At 37.1% G+C, this 25,457-nt stretch overlaps 2 protein-coding genes across 8 annotated transcripts in view; one reads left to right on the top strand and one right to left on the bottom strand.

Annotated features, from left to right (window-relative positions):
* The window catches only part of LRP11 (LDL receptor related protein 11), a 42,370-nt gene extending 33,462 nt beyond the window's left edge, over positions 1-8,908 (top strand). For both annotated transcript variants that reach the window (XM_077149230.1, XM_077149229.1), the window contains 2 exons: positions 1,207-1,302; positions 7,377-8,908. In XM_077149230.1, the coding sequence (XP_077005345.1) occupies positions 1,207-1,302; positions 7,377-7,531 (251 nt within the window). In that variant the 3' untranslated portion in view covers positions 7,532-8,908. The remainder of the gene's footprint in view (positions 1-1,206; positions 1,303-7,376) is intronic.
* Positions 8,909-17,180: 8,272 nt separating this feature from the next.
* The window catches only part of PCMT1 (protein-L-isoaspartate (D-aspartate) O-methyltransferase), an 88,135-nt gene continuing 79,858 nt past the window's right edge, over positions 17,181-25,457 (bottom strand). The window contains exons 7-10 of one of the 6 annotated variants that reach the window (XM_077149231.1): positions 23,081-23,250; positions 22,003-22,075; positions 18,414-18,495; positions 17,181-17,988 (exon numbers count right to left, since the gene is read on the bottom strand). In XM_077149231.1, coding sequence (XP_077005346.1) covers positions 18,427-18,495; positions 22,003-22,075; positions 23,081-23,250 — 312 coding nt within the window. In that variant the 3' untranslated portion in view covers positions 17,181-17,988; positions 18,414-18,426. Of the gene's footprint in view, positions 17,989-18,413; positions 18,496-22,002; positions 22,076-23,033; positions 23,251-25,457 lie in introns of all 6 variants that reach the window. The other 5 variants (XR_013170823.1, XM_077149233.1, XR_013170824.1 and 2 more) reach the window with 5 other exon arrangements.

The raw sequence follows: 25,457 nt of genomic DNA, 5'->3' as shown, positions 1-25,457 counted from the left end.
AATTTATTACTATTAAGCATTAGATTATCCAAAACTCCCATTTTAAACCATCCCACAGCATAAGACTAACTCCACTGACTCATTAATAATTATACTGTGAATGTAATAAATGCAGTGCTATCAGTTGCTTGCTGGGAACCAACTGAATGGCACCATCGTGGCTCATCAGAACCTAAGGATACAAAGATTTGATGTTCTACATGTTACTAACCAAACACACTGGTTCAACAATGAGCAGCATATCATAATTTAAGTCAGAAGCACTGAATTCCACCAACAAGCAGCCAGACCTGCCCACTTATAAATCACCTCTGGCGTGAACCTCGGCAGGTGCTAAACTTCTCTGAGCCTAATCTAGGACAATGGAGCTAAGGGTGCTGGTCATGAAGGCCCTGGAGGGAAAGTGAAGACACAAGCATGCCTCAGTGCATCAGACATGTGTTCTCAGTTTTAATATTTTAAAGGAAAGCCTTTTGTTTTAGTTTCCTGGAATGCTGAAATAAGTAGCATAAAATGGGTCTGGGATTTGTTCAGTCTTGGTTTTGAGGCTGGGATAAATGTCCAAAGCAAGGCATCATCAAGGCGATGCTTTCTCCTTGAAGGCTTGCATTCTGGGACAGGCTGCCGGCCATCCTCCTCCTCTCCTGGGTTCCATTGAAGTATGGCTTCTGGCTGCTCCATTTGTGGCTTTCTCGATCTCATGTCTGAGTTCATCCTGTTCATAAACGACTCCAGTAGGAGGATTAAGACCCACCTTAACTGAAGGAGCCTCATGAAAAATGTCCTACTTACAACGGGTCCACATCCACAGGAATGTATTAAATTTAAGAACATGTTTTTCTGGGGTACATATAGCTCTAATCACCCACACCTTACTTGACCATTTGTGCTTCCCACGGCATGAGATCCAGAGACTGACCTTGACTGAGTTTTGCCAACCTTCTCCAGGGATGAGGGTGGCCGTCCTGGTACAGTGTGCTTGCTTGCTCTCTGCTCTATCCAGTGGTTTTGTACTAGCTGTATAATCTGCTTGATTAAATTGGTCACACTAGTTATCTAGTGTTTAGTATCAAACAGAAGACCTGTGTTTCCTAGGGAAACTCAGACTCTGAGTCCGACTTAAAAAACTAAATAAGGTTGTATTTTCATGTCTGTTTCCTGAAGTTTCTGATGTATCTTTGAGATGTATTTTATTTATTTTTGCAGATAGTCATTCCTCAGGGAAGAACAGAAAAGGGGAAAATTACATTTTTAAGTCAATGAGTGACCGAGGAGGAGTGGAGCACCCAGCCCCCGAAACAGGTAAAGGTAAACCTTGGATGTGCATCACTGAATATAGAACTCTGCAGAACTGCTTGTCCTCTGGTTGAGGCTATTGGAAGCCACAGGAGTTCATGGCGAGTGGTGATCTGTGGATCAGAAGAATTGTATGCTCGTCTCCAGTGTTGCTCTTCACTTTGCACCTCAGTTTCCTCTTTTATATGTTGGTTAGGCTAATCATTCTAGCCCCTTTCAGTGGTAATTTCTTTGGAAAGATCAATCAGTACTCAACAGTATAATGGTTAAGAACATGTGTGATAAGATCAGCTGATGTGGGCCCAGTGGTAAATGTGCTTGTCTCTTAGAGTTGTTTGGGAGAATAAATAGGACAATTGATATAAAGCATTTAGTACATTGCTTGGCTCATTGTAGGAGTTCAGTAAATAAATGGCTGTTATTACAGAATTATTAGTACCTTGTTCTCCCAGTACTCTCCTGGCAAAAACAGAAGATGATAGGAATGGGGAGAGGGTGTGAAAGTACAGGGAATATTTAATAAATGGAAGAAGAGTGCCATAATGCCATAATTTATTTTGCTTTTAGCTAGAGAGAAAACACTGTAAAGGTTTTATCCTATAGAAAGGTAGCTTTTAATCTTGAATTCCACTATCTGATTAGTAGGAGAAAATTCAGGAGAATACACGACTCTTAAGGTAAAGGTCTAACCATCAAGAAAACATTCTTTTTATTCTACAGTATTCTTTTGTAATATCTAGACAGTATTAAAATATAATTTTAAAACATAAATGACCGTATGTTTTCTAAAAACTATCCAAGTATCAAGTACCTGGGTGCCTCACAGTCCTCTGGCTTACTTTGACTAGCATACCTCCAAATATATGAATAAAAGTAGTTCTGTTCCCTCATAGACATGGAGAGGAAATCCAAAACTATCAGGAGTGGACTTGCTCGGCTTCATACCCCAAAATGTAAAGCCTTGTCTGTTTGCACTCTCCCTTTCTTCCTCTCCCCCACCCTGAAGGAAGAAGTACCCTTCTTTCTAAGTTCATTCTCTCCACCTGACCTGCCCTTGATCTAGCCTTTTATCTCCTGAGGTATGTTTCTCCATCATTTATTGACTCTCTAGTGATTTTTAAAAAAAATATTTTTATTGACAAAACAAACAACATACAAACACGAACAGTTTCTTAACATATGAACGTTCCACAGTTGGTGTATAATCAGTGGCTCACAATATGATCACATAGTTGTATATTCATCACCATGATTATTTCTTAGAACATTTGCATCACTTCAATAAAATAAAAAGAAAAAGCTCATACATACCATACCCCTTACCCTGCCCTCTCATTGACCACAAGTATTTTCCAATATATTCTAACCTTTGCTCACCCTATTGTTTTTCATAAACCCCTTATCACTCCCTTTCATTGATCACTAGTATTTCAGTTTACTCAATTTATTTTAACATTGGTTCCCCCTATTATTTGTTATCCATATCTTTTACTCATCTGTCCATACTGTAGATAAAGGGAGCATCAGATACAAGGTTTTCTTCACAATCAAACAGTCACAATGTGAAAGCTATATCATTATACAATCATCTTCAAGAAATGTGGCTACTAGAACACAGCTCTACAGTTTCAGGCACTTCCCTCTAGCCACTATAATACACCTTAAACTAAAAAGAGGGTATCTATATAATGTGTAAGAATAACCTCCAGGATAACCTCTTGACTCTGTTTGAAATCTCTCAGCCACTGACATTTTATTTTGTCTCATTTCTTTCTTCCCCTTTTCAGTCTAGAAGGTTTTCTCAATCCCTTGATGCTGAGTCCCAGCTCACTATGGATTTCTGTCCCATGTTGTCAGGGAGGTTTACACCTCTGGGAGTCATGTCCCACATAGAGGGGAAGAGCAGTGAGTTCATTTGCCATGTTGGCCTAGAGAAAGAGAGAGAGGCCACATCTGAGCCACAAAAGAAGTTCGCTGGAGTGACTGTTAGACCTAATTTTAAGAAGACAACCTATCCTTTGTAGGATTGTGCTGGTTTGAAATGATGTATGTACCCTAGAAAAGCCATGTTTTAATCTTAATCCCATTTTGTAAAGGCAGCCATTTCTTCTAATCCCTATTCAGTACTGTATGTTTGAAACTGTAATTAGATCATCTCCATGAAAATGTGATTTAATCAAGAGTGGTTGTTAAGCTGGATTAGGTGACGACATGTCTCTACCCATTTGGGTGGGTCTTGATTAGTTTCTGAAGTCCTATAAAAGAGGAAACATTTTGGAGAATGAGAGATTCAGAGAGAGCAGAGCAGAACAACATAGCCACGAGAAGCAAAATCTACCAGCCAGCAACCCTTGGAGATGAAGAGGGAAAATGCCTCCTGGGGAGCTTCATGAAACAGGAAATTAGGAGAAGAAGCTAGCAGATGACGCTGTGCTCACCATGTGCCCTTCCAGATGAGAGAAGAACCCTGACTGTGTTCACCATGTGCCTTTCCAGATGAGAGAGAAACTCTGTCTTCGCCATGTGCCTTCTCACTTGAGAGAGAAACCTGAGCTTCCTTGGCCTTCTTGAACCAAGGTATCTTTTCCTGGATGCCTTAGATTAGACATTTCTATAGACTTGTTTTAATTGGGACATTTTCTTGGCCTTGGAACCATAAACTCACAACTTATTGAATTCCCCTTTTAAAAAGTCATTCTGTTTCTGGTATATTGCATTCTGGCAGCTAGCAAACTAGAACAAGGATTAAGTTTAATATGAAGAAACCCCAAGATTGAGGGCTTGGCCTATTGATTTGGTTGTCCCCAGTGCTTGTGAGACTATCAGGAACTATCCAAATGGGGAAGTTGAATTTTCCCCCTTTTTCACCATTCCCCCAAGGGGACTTTGCAAATACTTCTTTATTCACTGTACACATCATTCTTCTCCAGTGATTTAAATCTGTTTCTCTATTGGTTCACCCCCCCAAAAGCTGCCAAGGCATTCATATCTCTATTAGTACATTAAAAAAAAAAGTTGGGGGGTGGCCGAATACACTAGCTCAAGCTTAGCCCTGCTCTGTGGGAAAGTTAGAGAAGGGACAGGAGAACGAGGTGGTGATTCGGTCACGCAGCTGACCTGGGAGACCTTCTGCACCATGTGTGGGAGCCCTGGTTGCAGAGGCCGAGGAACTGAGAGGTAGAGAGCTGGAGCCACAGAGCCCACAGGAGTGAATGGACGGGAGCCTAGGACTAGGAAGTAAGCCAGGTCGCATCCCTTGGGTGCACTACCTTCACCAGCACAGCCCCGTGCTGGAACAACTAATCAAAGATGTTCATACGGGGCGGGCCACGGTGGCTCAGCAGGTAAGAATGCTTGCCTGCCATGCCTGAGGACCCGGGTTCAATTCCCGGTGCCTGCCCATGTAAAAAAAAAACAAAAAACAAAAAGATGTTCATACAACTCTGCTTAATAAAATAAATGGATAGCAAATGACACAAGGAGATCAAGAAGACAGTAGAAGAGCACAAAGAGGAATTTGAAAGAATAAATAGAAAAATAGTGGCTATCACAGAGATTAAAGAGTCTTTAACCAAATGAAAAACATACTAGAGGCACACAACACCAGATTTGAAGAGATAGAAGAAAGAATAAGTGATATAAAGGACAGGATAATTGACTTCGAAGACTCAAAACAGCAAATAGCAAAAAAGATGGAAAAAATTGAATGGGAACTCAGGGAAATGATAGACAAAACAAAGCACACAAATATAGAAATCACTGGTGTCCTGGAAGGAGAAGAGAGGAGTAGAGGGGCTAGGAAGAGTAGTTGAGGATATAATGGGGGAAAACTTCCCAACCCTCATAAAGGACATAAATATGCAAATCAAAGAAGCCCAAAGAACTCCAAACAGAATAAATCGAAATAGACCTTCCCCAAGGCACATATTAATCAGTCTGTCAAATATTGAAGAGAAGCAGAAAATCCTAAAAGTGGCAAGGGAAAAACAATCTATGATATACAAGGGAAATCAAATAAGACTGAATTCAGACTACTCAACTAGCACCCAGAGGCAAGAAGGCAGTGGTATGATACATTCAAGATCCTGAAAAAGAAAGACTTCCAGCCAAGAATTCTGTACCCAGCCAAATTGTCCTTCAAAATTGAGGGAGAGATTAAAGTTTTCACAGACAGAGAAGTCCTGAAAGAACTTGTCAACAAGAGACCAGCCCTACAAGAAATACTAAAAGGAGTTGTACCAGCTGAAAAAAAGACAGGAGAGGGAGGTCTGGAGGAGAGCACAGAATTGAAGAGTACCACTAAAGATAATTTAAAGAATACAAAGAGAAAGAGGGAAAAGGAATATGTAGATCTGAACCAATAAAAAAATTAAAAAAAAAAAGTCGAGGGCCTCCCTATGCTTCATCTCACTTGGCTTCTCCTTGGCATCTGATACACTGATCACTTGAAATCATCTCTTCTCTTGGCTTCCAAGAATCCATTCCCTCTTCGTCCTGCTCTTTCTCTGACCTGTCATTTTGTGTTCTTTTGGATTCTCTTCGTTTGTCTGCCTGCTAAAGTTTGGTGTTTCCTGGGGCTTTGTTCCCAGCCATCTTCTCTTCTCCCTTTCTCTCTGGCAGTTGCAGCCACATTTAAGGCAGCATCTTGATGCACAAGGCTCCCACAGATTCAGACCCAGCCAATCCCAGAGCCTAATGGAAAATTCCACCACAGTCACCATAGGCACTGCTGCCTGAAAATGACCAAAAATAAACGCATCTCTCCTACCCACCCCAAACAAATTCCATCCCATGACATCTAAATCTCTCAAACAAAAATCCTATGGACCAAAAAGACGGGCCACTCCTTTTTACATTTGTACTTCACATAAAATTCTATCATGGTAACTGTAATGTTTTATGGTACGTTTTCATCTAAGTTTCTGTCTGACCAGATTTTCAGATACCTCAAAAGCTGCCTCACATTCTGAGAAGCAGTAAGCCACGGTGGTTTAGGACCATGGGCTCTGGAACGATACTGAGTTCCAGTCCAAGCTCTACTGTATACTGGGTAATCCTAGTCAAGTCACTTAATTCTTAATGCCTCAGCTCACTCATTTGTAAATGGGGATAATAGAACCAACTTTCTTTGGTGAGAGTTAAGTGAACTAATCCTTAAAACACTTAGAGCAGTGCTGGTGCTTGTTAGCATTAGCTTTTTATCTTTTATTTCCAGCACGACTCCGTCCGTGGCCCATGGAAGGCTCTAAGAGAAGAGGGAGGAAGGAAATATTGCTATGAAATCAGGTTACCCAATGGAGATTGTCACTTTTCTACTTCCACCAATTGGCAAAACTCCTGCAGCTAAAAATAGTCTACCGTATTATCTCCAAACCTGGCATGACTACAGAATAGATCTAAGAATAGCGCCTTCTGAGCCTGGTTATACTGGCTGATCTGGGCACAGCCTGTTCCTTCCTGCCCCTTGCAAGCTTCTAAAGTCTGCTCTAGTCTGGGTGTCAAGGACAGCCCCTCAGGAAAAACCCTAGGAAGAACTAAAGAGGCACTTTCCTTAACTGCCCTTGGCCAAAATTCTCTCAGCATTTTTTGGAGTTAGTTTTCAACAACAATCCTGTCGGCTGAGAGCAGGGCCATTTCCTGGATTTAGAAAATGAAATAACTGTAAACCCTCACCAGAACAAGAAATCAGGACATGGTCCATATTTATTGTAAAGAGAGAATGACTGTGTATGAATTCATAAATGTAATCTATGACTACAATGAAAAAATTGCACAGAATGGCTTTTTTCCTTACCTATTACAGTTGGGCATAAGGGTGTTCTGACTGCAGTGTTTGTACCCACTGATGGCATACACGTTTGTAAGAAAGTGATCTGGGTTTGAGACCTAGCCCTGCAACTTAGAAGCTATGTAATCTTAGGCAAATTACCTTAACCTCTGTGACTCAGTTTATCTGAAAAAATGGTGGTAATATTAGTACTACTTAATAGAATTGCTCGGATTAAAGAAAGTGATACATGCGGACTGCTTAGTGTACAGTGACTGGAAACTGTTATTACCATCCATCTCTGACGTAACAGGTGCAGTGCTTCCACTGGCTCTGGGCTTGGCTATTACTGCTTTGCTGCTTCTCATGGTCGCCTGCAGACTACGGCTGGTGAAACAGAAACTGAAGAAAGCTCGTCCCATAACGTCTGAGGAGTCGGACTACCTCATAAATGGGATGTATCTGTAATAAATGGGGACAAGCTCCAGGGGCTAGCACAAGTTTCACTTATACTTTATACATATTATCAGGTTGTAGAAATTTACCACCTCTTTTGTTTCTAATTGTGCTAGGAAAACTACTGAAGATCAAGATTTTGCAAATCTTAAACCCTTGTTTTCATTATTTATTGTAGATGGATTTTTTTGTGGGTATGTGAAATATTTTGAAATTTAGAGGAGTCCATATGGGTAAAGACATTTACAGATTTCATTCTGATTTACATAAGCTGTCCTGAAAATAGAAATTTTTAGTTAGCTGGTTGAAAATTCCCTATCTCAAGAGGTGCCCTTAAGATGGCTGTGTTAACCCTTTGTTTTTAGAAGCCAACCACTGGCCTCGGGCATCCCTGAACTCTTCCTGCTCACCTTCTCCTCAATCACTGGCCCTCCTAGTTCTCACCTGAAGCTACCAATGTTCTCCCTTCTCCCTATCAAAACCTCCTGGGAATGAATCTCAAGTGAGTTTACACCTATAATGAGATGTTCCCTGTTAACAGGAACATATGAATTACAGACTTTAGGAGCAGGTTGATGAGCCCTCAGGGAAGATAAACATAGGTTCTTCCCAGTGCTTCTGGCATCATGCCATGGTGGTGCTTTGTTAGGCTAACCTTTGGGAGAAGAAACTCAAAACTGTGGATTCCGAATGGCTCTAAGATAGTCATAAAGTGAGATAGGGAATGAAGGAGGAAGCAGAGAATCTGGCAGGCTAAAAAGTTTTGACAGAAAATTACCTGAAGTAGTGAGCAAGGAAGACGATTAGTACTTTTGTGTATTTATTCAAATTTATTCAAAACTGCTTCCTGGTTCAAATCACGGCAGCTTATATCTGTAGCCGCTGTTTTCCAAATTCAGTCGTTGTTTGATGGAAGAGAAAAATGTATTCAAATAAGAAAAGCAGAACATTGAGTGGATTTCTGGGTATAGCTTCTGTAAAAATGTCACCATGTTTAAGTATCAGCAGGTTCTCTTGTCCAGTGGAAGGATCCAGGATTTTCGATTATTTTTTTAATGCTATAAAATAAAATGTTATCATGTGGAATGAATCAGCTAATGCCAAGCTTATGTTTCTGGAGCATAAAGTGGTTTTGCACAATTCATCTTTACAGAGAACCAGTATCTAGTGTTGTATCTTTCCCTTTAATCTTTTAAGATTTTAACAACAAATTATTCCCATCATCACAATAATGCTGCGATTCTACGCAGTCTAGAAATTCTTCTGAGAGGAATGTATAGTGTGGTACTTGCCTACATTCACATAATGTTCCCACTTACATAATGGTTTGTGGTTTTGTTTGTTTGTTTTTACTGTAAGTGGCAAATTTTATTAAACACTTGAAAAACACTAGAGTCTAGAACCTTTTCTTTTCAGATTAAAAGTGTTCCTTTTAGCAGTCTGGGTGGAGATAAAACATATCACAATAGAGTAATAGTATCTGGCTATTTCCTGAGAAACCCAAGCATTTTGATAAATGTTTAATGTTAAAAATGTTTAGAATTGAGCAAAGATCTAAATTTCTCAAGGGCAGTCAGAGAAATTATGTGAATGAGCTTAAGATACGCATGTTCTCTGTCAGGCTGTACAGTTTTATTTTTTATTTTTTTAAATTTTTTTTGCTGTTTGGTAGGGGTCACATTTCACTATTTCTCCATGTGTGTACCCCATTATTGCAACACCATTTGTTGAATTTGGGGGTGGGGGTGGGGAGTGGAGTGATTCAGCCGGGTATCGAACCTGGGTCTCCCATATGGCAGGCAAGAATTCTACCACTGACCTACCCATGCATACCCAAGGCTGTACAGTTTTTGTAGAGAAGGCTGTCACCTATAGAAGAGGCACACATTTTTCAGCACATATTTTATACATGAAAAAATATTTGAGAAAAGATGTCCAGTATCTAGGTAAACAATTCCTTTAATAAATTGTATTTTATTCTTAAGCTTTTTATATAACACTTTAGTTGTAATAGTTAATAGTAGCTAATATCATCTGAGCTATTTCTATTTTACCAAGATTTAATTGTACCAACTCTATTTTACAGAGGGGGAAATTGAGGATTAGCAAAAATTCCATATAAAGCATATTGGAGGAAAGGGGAATCAAGGTCTACAAAATGTATCATCATATGGGGAAAATGGAACTTTGAAAAGTCATCTTACCTATTATCTAATTGAATAACAATTATCTAATTGAAGGCTTCTGCAGCTAAGACGATTCAAAAAGAATTTTAAAGGGAGAGGTAGGTCCACAGTTCACATTTCAAATCCACTTTTTTCTTTTATTTTTAAGCACAATTTTATTAAGATATATTCATATTGCATATAATCCATCAAAGGTAAACGTACAATCAATGGCTCACAGTATCACATAGTTGTGCATTCACCACCATGATCAAATTTAGAATATTTTTATTACTCCAGGAAAAAATAAAAAAAACAAAACTAAACTATCCCATACCCCTTATCAACTCCCCCCCTCCCCGTTAACTAACCCCAAGGATTAGTGTGGTATATTTGTTACTGTTAATGAAAGAATATTAAGATATTACTGTTAACCATAGTTCATAGTTTGCAATAGGTGCATTTTCCCATACACCACTCTATCATTAACTCCTTGTAATAGTGTCGTACATTTGTTCTAGTTCATGAAAGAACTTTTTTATATTTGTATAATCAGTCATTGTTCACCATGAGATTTACTGTTACATTCCCATGTTTTAACTCTAGCTTTCCTTCCAGTGACATACATGATTCTGAACTTCCCCTTTCCATTATATCCATGCCAACTTTGAGGTAACATGCTACCATCACCTCTATCCATTTTCAAACATTAAGTTCAACCTAGTTTAAAATTCTGCACATATTAGGCAACTGCTCCATTCTCTAGCCTCATTCTATGTCCTGATAACCTATGTGCTGTTAAGAAACTGTTACGTACCCCAGAAAAGCCATGTTCTTTAATCTTCATTCAGTTTTGCCGGGTGGGATCCTTTTTATTGTTGCCATGGAGATGTCTCCAGCCATTCAAAGTGGGGTTGCTTACTAGAGTTCTTTGAGAGGGAACCATTTTGGAAAAAGCTTCATAGCCAACACAAGATCCAGACATTTGGAGATGAAGAAAAAAAATGCACCTGGAGAAGCTGAAATGAAAGGCCAAAGACCCCAGCAGGCACCAGTCATATGCCTTCCCAGATGACAGAGGTGTTCTGGACCCATCAGCCTTTTCTTCAGCTAAAATATCTTTTCCTGGATGCCTTAGTTTGGACATTTTTATGGCCTTAGAACTGTAAACTTGCAACTTAATAAATTCTATTTTTAAAAGCCATCGCATTTCTGGCATATTGCATTCCAGCAACTTTCACAAACCCAAATACCTATATTCTGGATTTTATGTCTATGGGTTTACATATTATAACTGGTTCATAATAGTGATATCATACAGTATTTGTCCTTTTGTCTGACTTGTTTCACTTAATGTCAAAGACCATGTCGCATGCCTCAGGACCTCATGCCTTCTAACTGCTGAGTAATAGTCCATCATATGTGTATACCACAATTTGCTTATCCATTCAATTAATGGACATGGGTTGCTTCCATCTTTTGGAAACAGTAAATACTGCTGCTATGAACATCAGTGTGAAAATGACTATTCACATCCCTGCTGTCAGATCTTCTGGGTATGTCTTGAGTAGCGAGATTGCAGAGTCATAAAGCAACTCTATACTTAGCTTCCTGAGGAACCACTAAATGTCCTACACAGTGGCTGCACCATTTTATATTCTCACCAGCAGTGTTCCTATTTCTCCACATCCTAACACTTAAACAGTTTTCTGTTTTACAGCAGCCATTTTAGTAGTTGTGAGATGGTATCTCGTGGTAGTTTTGATTTGCATAGCTAGTGACACTGACCATCTTTTCATTTGCTTTTTAGCCATTTGTATTTTCTCTTTGGAAAAATATCTATTCATGTCTTTTGCCCATTTTTAAATTGGGTTGTCTTTTTATTGTTGAGTTGTAGGATTTCTTTTATATTACGGAGATCAAACCCTTATCAGATATGGTTTCCAAGTATTTTCTCACATTGCATTGGCTGCTTTATCACCTTTTGACAAAGTCCTTTGAAGCACAGAAGTTAATTCAAATTTAAGGAGGTCCCATCTATTTTTTGTTTGTGCGTTGGGTATAAAATCTAAGAAACTACCCCCTATCACTATGTCTTGAAGGTGTTTCCCTACATTTTCTTCTAGGAGTTTTATGGTACTGGCTCTTATAATTATGTCTTTGATCCATTTTGAGTTCATTTTTGTATAGGTTGTGATATAGGAGTTCTCTTTCATTTCTTTGGATTTGAATATCCAGTTCTCCCAACATCATTTATTGAAGAGACTATTCTGTCCCAGTTGAATGGATTTGGGAGCCTTGTCAAAAATCAGTTGACCATAGACCTGAGGGTCTATTTCTGAATTCTCAATTCAGTTCCATTGATTGATGTCTCTTTATGCCAGTACCATGCTGTTTTGACCACTGTGGCTTTATCATATGCTTTAAAGTCAGGAAGCATGAGACCTCCCATTTCATGATGCTTTTGGCTCTTTGAAGCCCTTTACCCTTCCAAATAAATTAGATAATTAGCTTTTCCATTTCTGCAAAATAGGCTATTGGCAGACCAATATTGGGATTTTGATTGGGACTGCACTGAATTTGTAGATCAATTTGGATAGAACTGACATCTTAACAACATTTAGCTTTCCCACCTATGAACACCAAATGTCTTTCCATTTATTTAGGTCTTCTTTGATTTCTTATAGCAATATTTTGTAGTTTGCTGTGTTTAAGTCCTTTAGATCCTTAGTTAAGTTTATTCTTAGATATGATTCTTTTAGATGCTACTGTAAATGGAATTTTTTTCTTCATTACCTGCTTGGATAGCTCATTACTAGTATATAAAAACACTTGATTTTTGCCTTTTGACCTTATATCCCACCACTCTCCTGAACTTGTTTATTAGCTGAAGTAGCTTTGTCATGTACCCCCCCCCCACTCCCAGATTTTCTAAATATAGGATCACATCATCTGCAAACCTTTAAAGTTTTACTTCTTCCTTTCCAATTTGGATGCCTTTTATTTTTTTCTTGTCAAACCCACTCTTGTGTTTTACATCCTTTCCGCTGAGAAAAGGCCCATCTTTTTAAACCATCTTCCCAAAACTGGAAGTTTTTTTCCTTTAACCCGCAGTACAGGTGGACAGCAGCTATACACCATCCTTCTAATGATAGTTTCAGACCCCCCAAGGACTATATGTGTTCTCTCTTATGGGAAAATAACATTTTATCAGCTTTTTCCCAATGACTTTTCAAACCATGATTTAGCCCCACTGTTTCCTTTGAAACTTACCAACACCCATATTTTTTGTCATTGACAGTAATTTGGGTTGCTCTTTCATGTTCCCTTGACCTGAAAAGAGATACCTTTCTGTTTGCCCCTCAGTTTTGCTGATCAAGGCAGACCTTGCTGACCTATTTAACTGGATTTCACCTAAATAAACACATTAATGTGATGTGCCACAAAACCCCTGGTACCGTCTTCACCTTCATATATCCCAGTTACCATCACACTGATGATAGTATTTAATATTTGTGTATCTCAGATTCTATAATTTGAGGTCACAAATTATATTGTCCCTAATTTCTTTCATGTTTTGGTTTGCTTTCTTTAGGGATTATCCCATTGTGTTCCTAGAGAGTTACTTCAAACATTGGGTTTTTTTAAATTTCTGGATTCCAGATTTTCTGAATTTTGGACATCAAAGCGGAATAAAAATTCCTAACAGAATTGCCCAAGCTGAATACAAAGAGAGAAGCTTGCTTTGCAGTTACAAATGTCCTCATATCCCATGATTTAAAAAAATAAATAAAACATGATGCTGACTTTCTCTTGGTTTCTGGCCCCATTTTCCCAAAGCTTTTGCCCTACTCGATTCCAGTATTCTAAAGGGAAAGTGAATATTTCAAGTTACAGCTTACCTTAATGGCTAATACAAATTCTGCTAAATATGAAACCACCAAAGGATGAAAACAAGGTTAGGCATCCCAAACCTGAATGCTTTCTGGAATGGACTGAATGGTTAGTACTGACCATTCTTCTGTATTTGTTTTAATTCAAGTCAAAGCATATTTTTATTCCTACTTTTTTTTTTTTTCACATGGACAGGCACTGGGAATTGAACCCCAGTTTCTGGCATGGCAGGCTGAGAATTCTACCTGCTGAGCCATATCGCACCGCCCTTCATTCCTACTTATTTTAATTTTCAAATTGCACACCAACTTTTCTACTCTTGTATATCCCACATTAAATTGGAAAGAGATCAGTCTGCAATATTATTTAGCTTAAAGATCTTTATATAGCTATGCCAAAATTTAAGAAAGCTTTCAAAACAAGATTTAATCCAAAAATAATTTTAACTTGTACAAAAAAGCTTATTAAAAACTATGTTGAACATATTTTTGTTCTGCTTTCATTTTCACAAATTTAGCTGAAGACCTAAAATTCCAAATAAATCAATAGGTAGTGTTCTTACATCTAAATAAATGTTTCACAGACGAAACCAGAGATTTAGATAAATCTCCACATGTATTATCTAGAGGTTTAGGTATAGTAGACTAAAGAAATCAGAACATGAACTACCCAAGTTGAGTTGGGGTTTCTTTTCCCAGTGGCAGTAAATGAGGCAACAATGGGCTGACACTCCTTAAAAATGCTACCTAAAGCTTTCTGGCCTTCTTTATCCAATCCTGTTGCCTACCTCCTAATTACTCAATGGAGCCAAAATCCTAAAAGTAAGACTTTTTCCCCAGAAAATGTCCTTTTACAATTTATTTTAAGTGGATACAATAGTATTTACATGGAAAATCTGCAATTTTTACCTGAATTTCTAGGGAAAATATAATTTACATTATATTATAATCATCCTGGGGTAGAAAACTAAATAAATAGTGGTGACACATGTACTGTGATCCTTCGTGGAGTATAGGGAAGTGTTCAGGGTGCAGCAACATGAATAGAAATGCCCTCAACTGCCCCAGGGCACTGGATTGCAGCCTTGTCATACCTAAAATGTTCTCAGTATTGCTATCACCTGCCCCTTGGATAGAGAAATTCTTTCTATGATGTCTATCCTATTGGGACACTACCTGATGAGTTGCTCTCGTGTTTTAAAAAAAAAGAAAAGAAAGAAAAAACAGGCGAGTGGCTCCAGGACCTACTGGCCCAGAAGAGTACTCTATTAAACAGACATTACTCTTATCTTCTCTCCCACCAAGCAAGGGGAGCTTCCCCAGAGTCTTAAACGAAAGAACACTAAGTTACAAAGATGGTGTCCAAAGTGGAGAACCAACTATTGTAATAACAATGTCAAAAAGATTAAGGATTAGAAAACTTTGGACTTGACTTCCTTTCTATGCTATCACAAAGTACAAGCACTAACCTTATCCGAGCACCATGAAGTACAGTGGGCCAGCCATAAGCTATCCTCTTTCTGAAAATGATAGGGAAAGTTGGCAAGGATACAAATGAAATCCAAATAGAACTCAATGGTTATCCTGAATACAGTTATTTAACAGCACATTTAGGAAATGATACTACATTTACACCTGCAAGAATTTTAGCATTTACAAGTTATTGGCCTTTTGAACCCCACTTAGAAAATTTTTAAACTACCCATGTTTACTTCATTTACATTACTAGTATTCATTTACCATAGTCAAGTAGGTTCTTCCAGTACCATCCTACAAAAATATGCTGCACCAAAGTACTGGGAAATTTTTAACATTTACCTGAAAACCAGAAACACCTACTTCTCTAATGCAACAAAATTACTAAGGAGATATTATTTCTTGGCTGACAATCACACACCAAGAAAAGCTTCAAAGAATTCATTAGCATTACATTACTAAAAAATGTTATTCTACTTTAGAATCCATTGGATTTTTAAGATGCTTTAGTAGATGTACATTATAACCAATTTAAAAAGGTTAGTCAATTTTTTTTAACAATATCCATTTTTTTTTTAATTAGGGCAATGGAAGTTTTCATATTTGCATGAACAATGTTAATGAATTATTATCCCACCAAATGTCATTTTTTTCTAGTGTTACTGCTTGGGAAAGAGTTGAAATCCTTGAGAGAAAAGAACTTTTAATTCATTTGGCCTTTAATAAAACCAAATTTGTAGAATAAATCTTGTCATAAGATCTCACTAGACTGGAGCTTTCTGAAATATTTTTATTATTCCTTCATATTATGTAAAGGAATAATTTCTATTAAGGAAAACTGAAATATAAAATATTTTTTAAATTATGCATACTAAAGATTAAAGAGGAATTTCTGACCTACAAATTTACTTAAATTCAACCCCTTTAAAAAGCTTAGACCTAGTTAAAATTTATTATTTCAATCATAATCTATTTGATGCTCCCTTAAGAGTCAGTCCTGCTTTATCAACATTAAAAATTTTTAATTCTTCAAGGCATAAAGTTCAAAAGTAATGCTTAAACAATGTTGGAGGCATTTGTCTATCCCAATCTGGTACCATTTTTTTTTATCACATTGGTAAACTGTTTCCTCAATAGATGGCAAACTCCTTGAGAATATAGGCCTTTCTCTTTCCCCCAGACCTAATATAGAGATTTGCATATGATAAAATGTTGGTAATGGCTGTGAAAAGTGTGGATTAATGGATAAATTTAAGAAATAATTTACTTCTGATTCTTATGAAATATTTGCCCTCTCCTGACCTTTGCTACTATCCTAAATGACACTGAGTCCTGGATCATGAGGGTTTGTGGCCTAGGTCCAACAAGCAATAAACAAAAACAGCATATGGAAGTCAGCAATGGACTAAAATTCACAAGTACTGGGAACCAAATAATGCTAATTTTGCACATCTAAGACCTAAGGCAAGGAAAGATACCTGTGAAAAGACCTATGTAATATCTTTGAAAGTCATTTTTAAAGAAAAAATAGATGTTTAGGAGGTGGAGGGAGGGGTGTTTCACAAACTCACAAAGGATCCACTTTGCCAGACTACACACACTTGCACATAATGGAGGGAAGGGCTTTGCTGGGAATGTTAGCTCTGCTAGTTCTAGAGCTTATATTTCCCAAGTTACAGGCCCCTCAGAAAAATAAAGATCTTCTTATAAAAGGACAACATTTAAACAAGATCCAAAATGCTACTACCTTCTTAGAATTCACTTCAAAACTGCTATATTAATAAATCTATTTAATGGAGATGGATTTTCTATGTTTGCCTCAATCTTGTTCTTTCCTGATATTAAGTCAGTTCACTCTGCCCCCCCCCCCCACCCTCAGCATTTATTGTTTATCTACTACAAGACAAGCCATGTGCAGGGCAGAGGAAAATGATAAATGAGGTACGGTCCTTGCCCTCAGGGAACGTACCCACATTCCACAAATGTACAATTGGATAAATCCTATTACCTATTTGGATTTCATAAAATGAAACATTAAACAAACAAGTTTTTTCCCCATGAACTTAGCTGACATTCTATATTTAGTGGACATGCTGTTCTTTCTTCCATATTCAAACATCACCAATGCCTCTTTTACTTTTAACTTTATTTGGCAAAGCAGCACTGCATAAACTGTTCAGTAACTAGGACACAGCTTACACAGCATGTTAAATTCATATACATTATCAGCAGCAGATTAGAAACAGAAAAAACAATACTGAACTACAAACCTTCTATAATTTTTAAAGAGAGAAAGGAAGAACTATGTTAGTTATGTCCAATCTGAACAGCTGAGTGTTTTAAGGAACATCACTTGCCATCTTCTTAAATTTTAATATTTTACAAATGCCTAGTTTTTAAGGTAACAAAGCAGCTGATTGTATCTACAACATGCTATTCTATGACACCACATCAAAAGCTTTAAAAGGAAGCTCATCTCTATTTTCTTAGTAGCATCTAACACATCCAAATACCAAGAATCTTAACTTGTGAATGATGGTGTTACCTGCTGCACAAAAGCAATCGATAAATTAATATTGGAATAGCATTAAGTGTCCAAGAAAAGAAAAACCACTCCTCAAAATCAGAATTACAAACTAAGTTTTCCATTTCGCAGAACTCTGTCTTTCAATATCTGGAAGTAAAATGTATGCAATGTTAAAGTAATAATACACAAATTTATATGTTGCATCCTCCCTCTACCAATTTGGCTCTGCCTCTTTAAAGAGATCCAAACCCTACAAACCACACATTTTCATGCTGAAATTGATAGTGTACAAAATTCAAAACAAGCTGTGATGCTGTTTATTTTCAAAAAGCTTGGAGAACTGAGATGAGCAATCCACTGTAATATGATATATACTGGTCAAGCCGATGTTGCTTTTACAGTTCATCCCTGTGGGGGGAAAAGAGAGAAAAATATAAGAGTTACATATCCCCAAATTTAACTTTCTAAAGCTTAGATACTATTAAATCAGCAAAAAATGCACTGATCCCCAAGCCTTATGCACACCCCTCCCAAAAAAAAAAAGGCAAACAATCCCAAGTCAAAGCAAAAATGGAAGCCAGCCACTTAAACAACTTTCATGCTTAACTCCAGAAGGAGGTATGAAATGGAAAGGCCCTGGGTTTTTCATTTTTCAGTCTTTCTTCCTTCAATATCATAAATTTAGGAAAAGCTTTTAGATGGAGGATCATCTTGCTAATACTATTTATTATAAAATGACGACGTGAGTATTTAAGAGTTCAAATGGTTGCTGAATGGGTCCATCTCAACCTAACTCTCTGGGAGAAAATGCATCATCTGTAGGTATAATATACCTGTCAGCTGATTTCATAAGGCAGCTTTTATCAGCATCAAAAGAAACCATCCGCTCAGCCAGGTGCAGTACTGTGCCAGCAACTGCCAGTGAGAGGAAGGAAGGAGTAAAAATGCAGTCTACAGTAAATGGTATGGTATATAAACTTTACCTCAGTAAAGCTGTTTAAGTGGAAAATAAATAAAAGTACTAGAAAACTACGTCTCAGATTTAAGAGGAATCTGAGTATCAAAAACATTGCTAAACACTCAAGTACTTTAGGGATAAAGAGGCATGATGCTTGCAACTAAATCTCAAATGATTCAGGAAAAAAGTATTACCTATACATGTATATGTGTGTGTGTATATATATATAGAGAGAGAGAGAGAGAAAGAGAGAGAGAGAGAGGAGGAGTGGCAAAGCTATATGAAAAATATTAATTGGTGGTTCTGGATAAAGGAGTTCAGGAGTTCTTTATACTACTCTAGCAACCTTTTTTAAAAAGATGTAAAAATATATTTAAAGAGGTGAAATAATTTACATTTTACAGGTAAGTAGTGAATTAAGAGCTATCAGATATTTTGGATGTTTTAAAAAATGAAGTTTATAAATTATGAAAAATATTTTAAAAATTACTTCTCCCCCTCAAAACTGCAGATGAAATGTTATAGAGATCTTAATTAATAATGCTGTTCTATTATTTTTCTGGGTTATTTGATATTTGTGGAACTTTAAAATTTTGTAACTTACTATGATTTTGCTCTCATATTAAATAAATATTTACTTTCATACCTAAAAAAAAATTACTTCTTCCATAAACTGCCTTTGTCATATTGTACTGGATCATCTGTTAATTATATCAGTTCAATTCCTTTTAATATATTCCTCTAAAGGTATACACTATCTAAATGGCAGTACCATACTCTTCATAAGTCAGCTTTTACTTAAATTCATGCAAGCAATAAAATATTTAATCTGCAGAAAGTAAAGAGTTTTGGTTATAATGCAGATGTAAAGTGTTCTACTCATAAACTAAAATAAAATCACGTGTTTTTTAAAGTATGAACTGATACTACTGGGGTTTTATTTATAGTAATTTACTCTTTATTTAGCTATTGTAACACATTAAGGGTTATGTAAATAAATCTTAATGCCCCATCAATCATGTGCTACATATGTACTAAATACATTAGGGTAATTATAGTAAGTAAGTCCATGCTACCAACATTTAGTTTATATATTCTTTACCAAGAACAAATGAAAATCTATACTACCAAGAAACTGATCAAAATCCTTGAATGTTTTCAAATAAATTAATAAAATTTATCATGGTAATAAAAACTTTGTACAATTGTTTTTGTACAAAGCATTATGAGGCAAATTCCAAAAGAAACAGAATACATCTCTCTGCCTTAAGGATGCAAAATACATACAAATGTACCTATTTAAAATAAAACATTAATTTAAAATATATTAAGAATTTCTGAAACAGCTAACAACCATTTCATAACCACAGTCATGAGCATAATCCCTTAAATTCTAGACCTATGATCTATAGATCTGGCATTCTCCCCCATTATATTAATCTATCACAAATATAGGGATATTTTCCAAGTTTAATGAGACACAAGTCAGGCTTTGGGCTTTATTTAGTGCTGTAATTCTACATGCCCACTTCAGTTCTCACTCTTTTCACTTCTAGCCCATGGTCCTATAATACCTCTTTCAGTAAAGACTGGATCTCACCTCCATCAGAGTACTGCAATTAGTTCTGGATTCCCTCATAAGAGAACGGAAAGATGGTAAGAAGTAAGAGAAAGTTCAAAGGAAAGCACTATGATGGCATGTTAAATTCAACCTGAAGAAAATTTAAAATAACAGAAATCGTCTGATATCTGGCAAGAAGATGACTAAGAAACTTTTTAGAAAATGGTAATTCCCAAATATGGGATGGGCACTTAGAAATGGCAATGAACTATTTCACAAAGAGCATGAAAATTTGTTTTTTTAACCACAGCATTAGATGCAGCTATTTCTCTACTCTCACCACCATTTCGTTAGTACACTGCTTCAGTAACCTCTTGTTTCCAACTCTAGTCTTTTCTCTGCCCAATCTACTCTCTACACCACAGCAACAGTGATTTTTCTGAGCTGTAATTCTGACCACTTCACTACCAGGCTTAAACATTTTAATCATTCCCTACTGCCATCATGACAGAGTCCAAATACAGTATATTCTGTCTGTTTCTTTATTTGTATCTTCCACATGACTGTAAGCTCCATGAGAACAGAGCCAGTTTCAGAAAGCAGAGCCAGTTTCAAATTCAGTTGTATATTCCTGACACCTCATACAGGGTCTGGCTTAGTAGGCACACACATACTTGTTAAATGAAAGAATGATAATATGAAAGGCCTCCCGCTGAAAAATATTTGACAATGCTTTTCCAAAAGCAATTTATGATAAAAACATTTTTTCTGTTAAGAACAGTGTAAACATAGATTGGCCCCAAAGGGACAGAAATAGACGACCCCCAAACTAGACGAACTATTCAGACCTAAATTTTAAAAGATGTAGGGATATCTATGCTGGGGAAGAGAAGGGTAGTGGTAGCTGATTTCAGATGCCATCTAGCTTTCAGTTGTATCTGGCCCATGGATGCCCTGGTCAGAGATAGGAAATGGAGGAGATTCAGGATCTGCTCGTAGCCCCCTACCCCTCTCACTACCACTTCTGCAGGCCACCCCTCCACAACCCAACTCTCAATGGGCACGAGTAAAACTAATTTCTCCCCTTGTCCCATGAAGCCTAGGGAATGATCATAGCTCCCCACTGTTGCTAGTTCCTTGGACACCTCAACCTTTACTGGTGCCCGAAACTGAATTCCCACATGTGTCTGAATGGTCCCTTCATTAAATCACTTCAAAACCCTGATTGAGTATGCCTTCTGTTTCCTGCCTGGACCCGGACATTTATGAACACAAACAGAAATAGCAGATTGAGGGGTTTTCATTTTAGCTTAATCACTGATATTTTTATCCTCTCAAAAAACCTATTTTTAGTAATTTTTATGCACTTTTTTAATTGTGGTAACTTTCCTCCAATTTAACCTCCAGTTTTGTTTTACCTTTAATAATACAGTTTAACTTTCAGATTTATGAGTACCTGAATACTTTGTAATTAGAACTACCATCTTTGGATGTAAGAAATGTACTTGGATGGAGTGTATACAAATACACAGAAAATCTACAACAGAAAAAAATTAGAAAGTACTAATACAACTAGAGGAAAGTTTTCCAATGGCACAAACATGAAAATTACTCAATTTTTTTAAAATTTGAAAGACAAAAAGAAAAATAGGTACACATTTAAATATTTGGCAAACAGATTATTAATTGTTTATGAATTTTAAAATTACACTAATTTTTTTTCTCTTTAAAAAGTTTGTGTGAATATCCAGTCAAAAAATTATACTAATTTAACACAAATAGTTTGGTTTCATCAGGGGATGGATTCAGGTTTTGGTAGGGGTATAAAATATCCATAATTGGGGGGAATGCTCTTTATAGGGCAAAAAAAAAAAAAAAAAAGACTATGAGATAAATGACATACAGGGCCGTGGAAGGATCCCATGCAGTGAGGAGCCTGGACCTCGAGCTTTGTTAACTTCATGGCATATCTACCTCTGGTTACAAAAACAAAACACACTTTTGTAATTCTTCCATCATGAAATTATAGGCAGAATGTTCAATACTAATATTTATTTTATATAAAAAGGAAATTTAAGAACTTACTAATGAAACTGATCTCTTAATTGGAAGAAGTGGAGAAGGAGTAGAAAAAAGGAAAAAGAGAAGTCTTGGTTTCAAAGAAAATATTCAGATTATGCTGAGACATAAAAGTGGGCATTAAACTTATAAAAAGCCATGCAGTGCTGAAGAATATGCTGCAAGCTGTTGGTCCTTTGACAGGGTTTGTGAGACCTGGGCACTCACTGGGTACCTTTCAGAACTTCCTGCCTTCCCTCAAAAACTTAGAGTAGCCTAACACTTGGCTGGCCTCTTCTCTAGAATGGGGAGCAGCTTATTCTTTACAGAGGCCATGAAACAACAGCTAGATATAAAACAGACCCAAGTGTGTCAGGCATCTATAAATCTCATTGAAAAGGAATTCAAGCTGAGAGATAGAACATTCTCTCTGGGATTCTGACACTTCAGAAAACTGGGACAACTGTAATTTTCCCATTCTTTCTTCTTATAACAATGGTACAACAGAATGAACAGGGCGGGAAATAATGACTCCTTCTCTTCCAAAAGAACACCTTTGTTTCCACAACCATACAGCCACTGGACAAATGTGTTGCAAATACAGAAAAAACAGGGTGGCTGATAAAGGCTAATATATTCTTAGGAAGTACTGAACTGTATCTAAAAGTTTCTTTAAAAAAAACACTTTTTGTGCCAACCAAGTCTCACCCCCCCCCTTTCCCAAAGATATGAGTTAAACAAAATGAAGGACAAACCATGCAAAACTGTTTCTGTATTTTTAATGTGATGAATTTCTGATGGTATAAAGGAGCATAAAGGAGACAACCAAACAAGCAGCTCTTGTAGGCTAACGTCTTAGAATCGACACCCTTTCACCTTGTGTGTGTGGAAGAAGAAAGAGCAGAAGAGAAAATCACTTCCACCTGGACCACTGCTTGTCCTTATCTGTTAAAGGCACGTAGATCACCCCCATCAAAGGTTTCATTTTGACGCTGCCATCTTGTAGCTTATCGTACTGCTCCAACATTTGGTTTCCCCCTGCAGGACCGACTGGCAATATCAATCTCCCGCCAGGCTTTAACTGGTCTATTAGCTTTTAAGAAAAAGAGAAAACAGGTATGTATACCAACTTATCAATTTTATATTGAGTAATTCTATATCAAGGTAAACAACTTTCAGTGTCCATGGGCAGAATGCAGAAATGTATTTTATTTTGTAAGCACATACTTAGATGGTTGAACTTGTTACTCAATTACTCACTCAGCAATTGGCCTCCTCTACTAAACTACAAGTTCCTTGAGAACAGGAATGTGCCTCATTCATTTTTGTACCCCTACCATCTAATATGGTACTGAGCACACCACAGTGCCCAAAATGTTTAAAATGAACCACTAATGTAGGACTCTTCTTTTGGGAAGGCCAAGGGCAAAGTGAAAATTCTAAGACCTGTGTGTCTGTTTTGAATTTCTGTGAGTTGTAGGGAGGGGGCAAAATGTAGAAAAATCCACAAAATATCCTTATCCTATTATTGCAGAACCTAGAGCATCATTAAATCAAAGATAAAGGGAAGTGTAATATTTAGAATTAATGGTATCAGCAGGAATAGGGCTGGGAATCTTTATTTGAGAGAGCACAGCACTGCTGTCAATAAACCAATAATACTCACTGAAAGACCCTCTGGTCATAAAATTTTGAGAACCTATGCCACCATTTGAATGTAGCCTTAGAGATTACTACTGATCAAAAACAATAAGGAAGAAACCTTACTTTGTGCCCTCAATTAAAATATTGTTTTTCATCACCTCTACTTTTTTCCATTTTAGTTTATACAAAAGTAATAATAAACACAAGTATTCTTTGAGTTGTTCTTCTAAATTTCAAGGCTTACAATGAAAAAACAGATTTCTTCCTCCTACCCTGATCTTGTTCCCTACATCCAGTCATTTTAAATCTTTTTGGTTGTGCCTTCCTAACTCTCAAATAATATGCTAGAGGTAAGATTGAAGACCTCTTATATACATTCCGTCCCCTTCCCCAAATCCAATGTCACAATTTTTCATTAAAACCATTTTCAGTTATGACTATGTAAATACAGTTTGCTGAGCTTAGAAGTATCCACGGTTGTTTTTTTTTTTTATAAAATGGTTTTGTTTTCCTTGCAGTTAAAAATTGAAGCCTTTTAAAACTTTTCTCATTCCCTTAATTTCCTTTCTGTTTCTAAATCTTTCCACCCTTCAACAGTTACTCAATGACATTTCCACACATCAATTCCACCTAATTAGTGTTATTTTATTTTTTCTGTAAATCCCCTTTTAATGCCTTCATCCTGCTTCTCTGAGTCTGGCCCAGATATTCTTCAGGCTTGCCAAAGAGCTTCCATTGGGGACTTACCTTCTACTCTGCATTGATCATCCAGGAACTCCCACCACCTCTCTCCTGACAAGATGCCCTACTTCCTAGATCCACTGGCTCTTGTTTTTTGCTTTTTTCTCCTCAATCCCTTTTCCCTCCCTCATGTTTTTCATGACGCTGTTGTTAAAATAATTAACTCCAGTAGCACTCTGTAAAACAGTGCATGGACTATTTTAAAAGAAAGAGAGACTGATATTGAGATTCGCAGGTCTAAAACTACCTTTATTCTACCCATACACGTAATTGCCCAGATATGTGGGTACAGAATTCTAGATTGGAAATCATTTCAGTTCAGAGTTTTCGTGGTTTGCTCCTCTAATTTTATTGTTGTTGTTTCTGTTTTAGTTCCCTAGTTTCATTTTATATACAAAGAGCTAGCATTGCTTCCTTAGTCAGGTAGATATCTTGGATGATCAAGGAAGATCACTTAGTCCAACATGAAGACTATATCCTCCGCATACTGAGGAAACATTGGCGGCATATATTGAGGCCGTATTTCTGGATCAGACCATGCCAATTTGAGCAGACGCGACAAGAACGGAAACTCTGGCAGAATTTCATGGATGGCTCCAGCAGAGCTGCTGGTGACCTATATCTTGCTTTCAGGGAGGCAACAAGGAAAAGGCTCCTCTGATTTCTTGAATCTAATGTTGCTATTTTGTAATCTGATGCCTTTCGGACTACCAATCCTTAACAGGTGGTCTGTTTTGTTTTTCAGGAAGCTTTCAGAATCTTTCTCTTTAAACCTAATATAATGAAGTTTCTTGATGTTAAGGGTCTTTTCCTTATTTTTTTAAGTTTATCGTACTGCACACTCAGTAGATCTTTTCAAAGCACAGAATCACGTCCTTCAGAGTTCTTGAAAAATGTCTTACATTCTTTAATAAT

The sequence above is a fragment of the Tamandua tetradactyla genome, chromosome 2 (genome assembly GCF_023851605.1).
Source record: "Tamandua tetradactyla isolate mTamTet1 chromosome 2, mTamTet1.pri, whole genome shotgun sequence".
In the NCBI taxonomy this organism is placed as follows: Eukaryota; Metazoa; Chordata; class Mammalia; order Pilosa; family Myrmecophagidae; genus Tamandua; species Tamandua tetradactyla.
The sequence above is the reverse complement of the archived record's forward strand: the minus strand, read 5'-3'. Positions and strand labels throughout refer to the sequence as shown.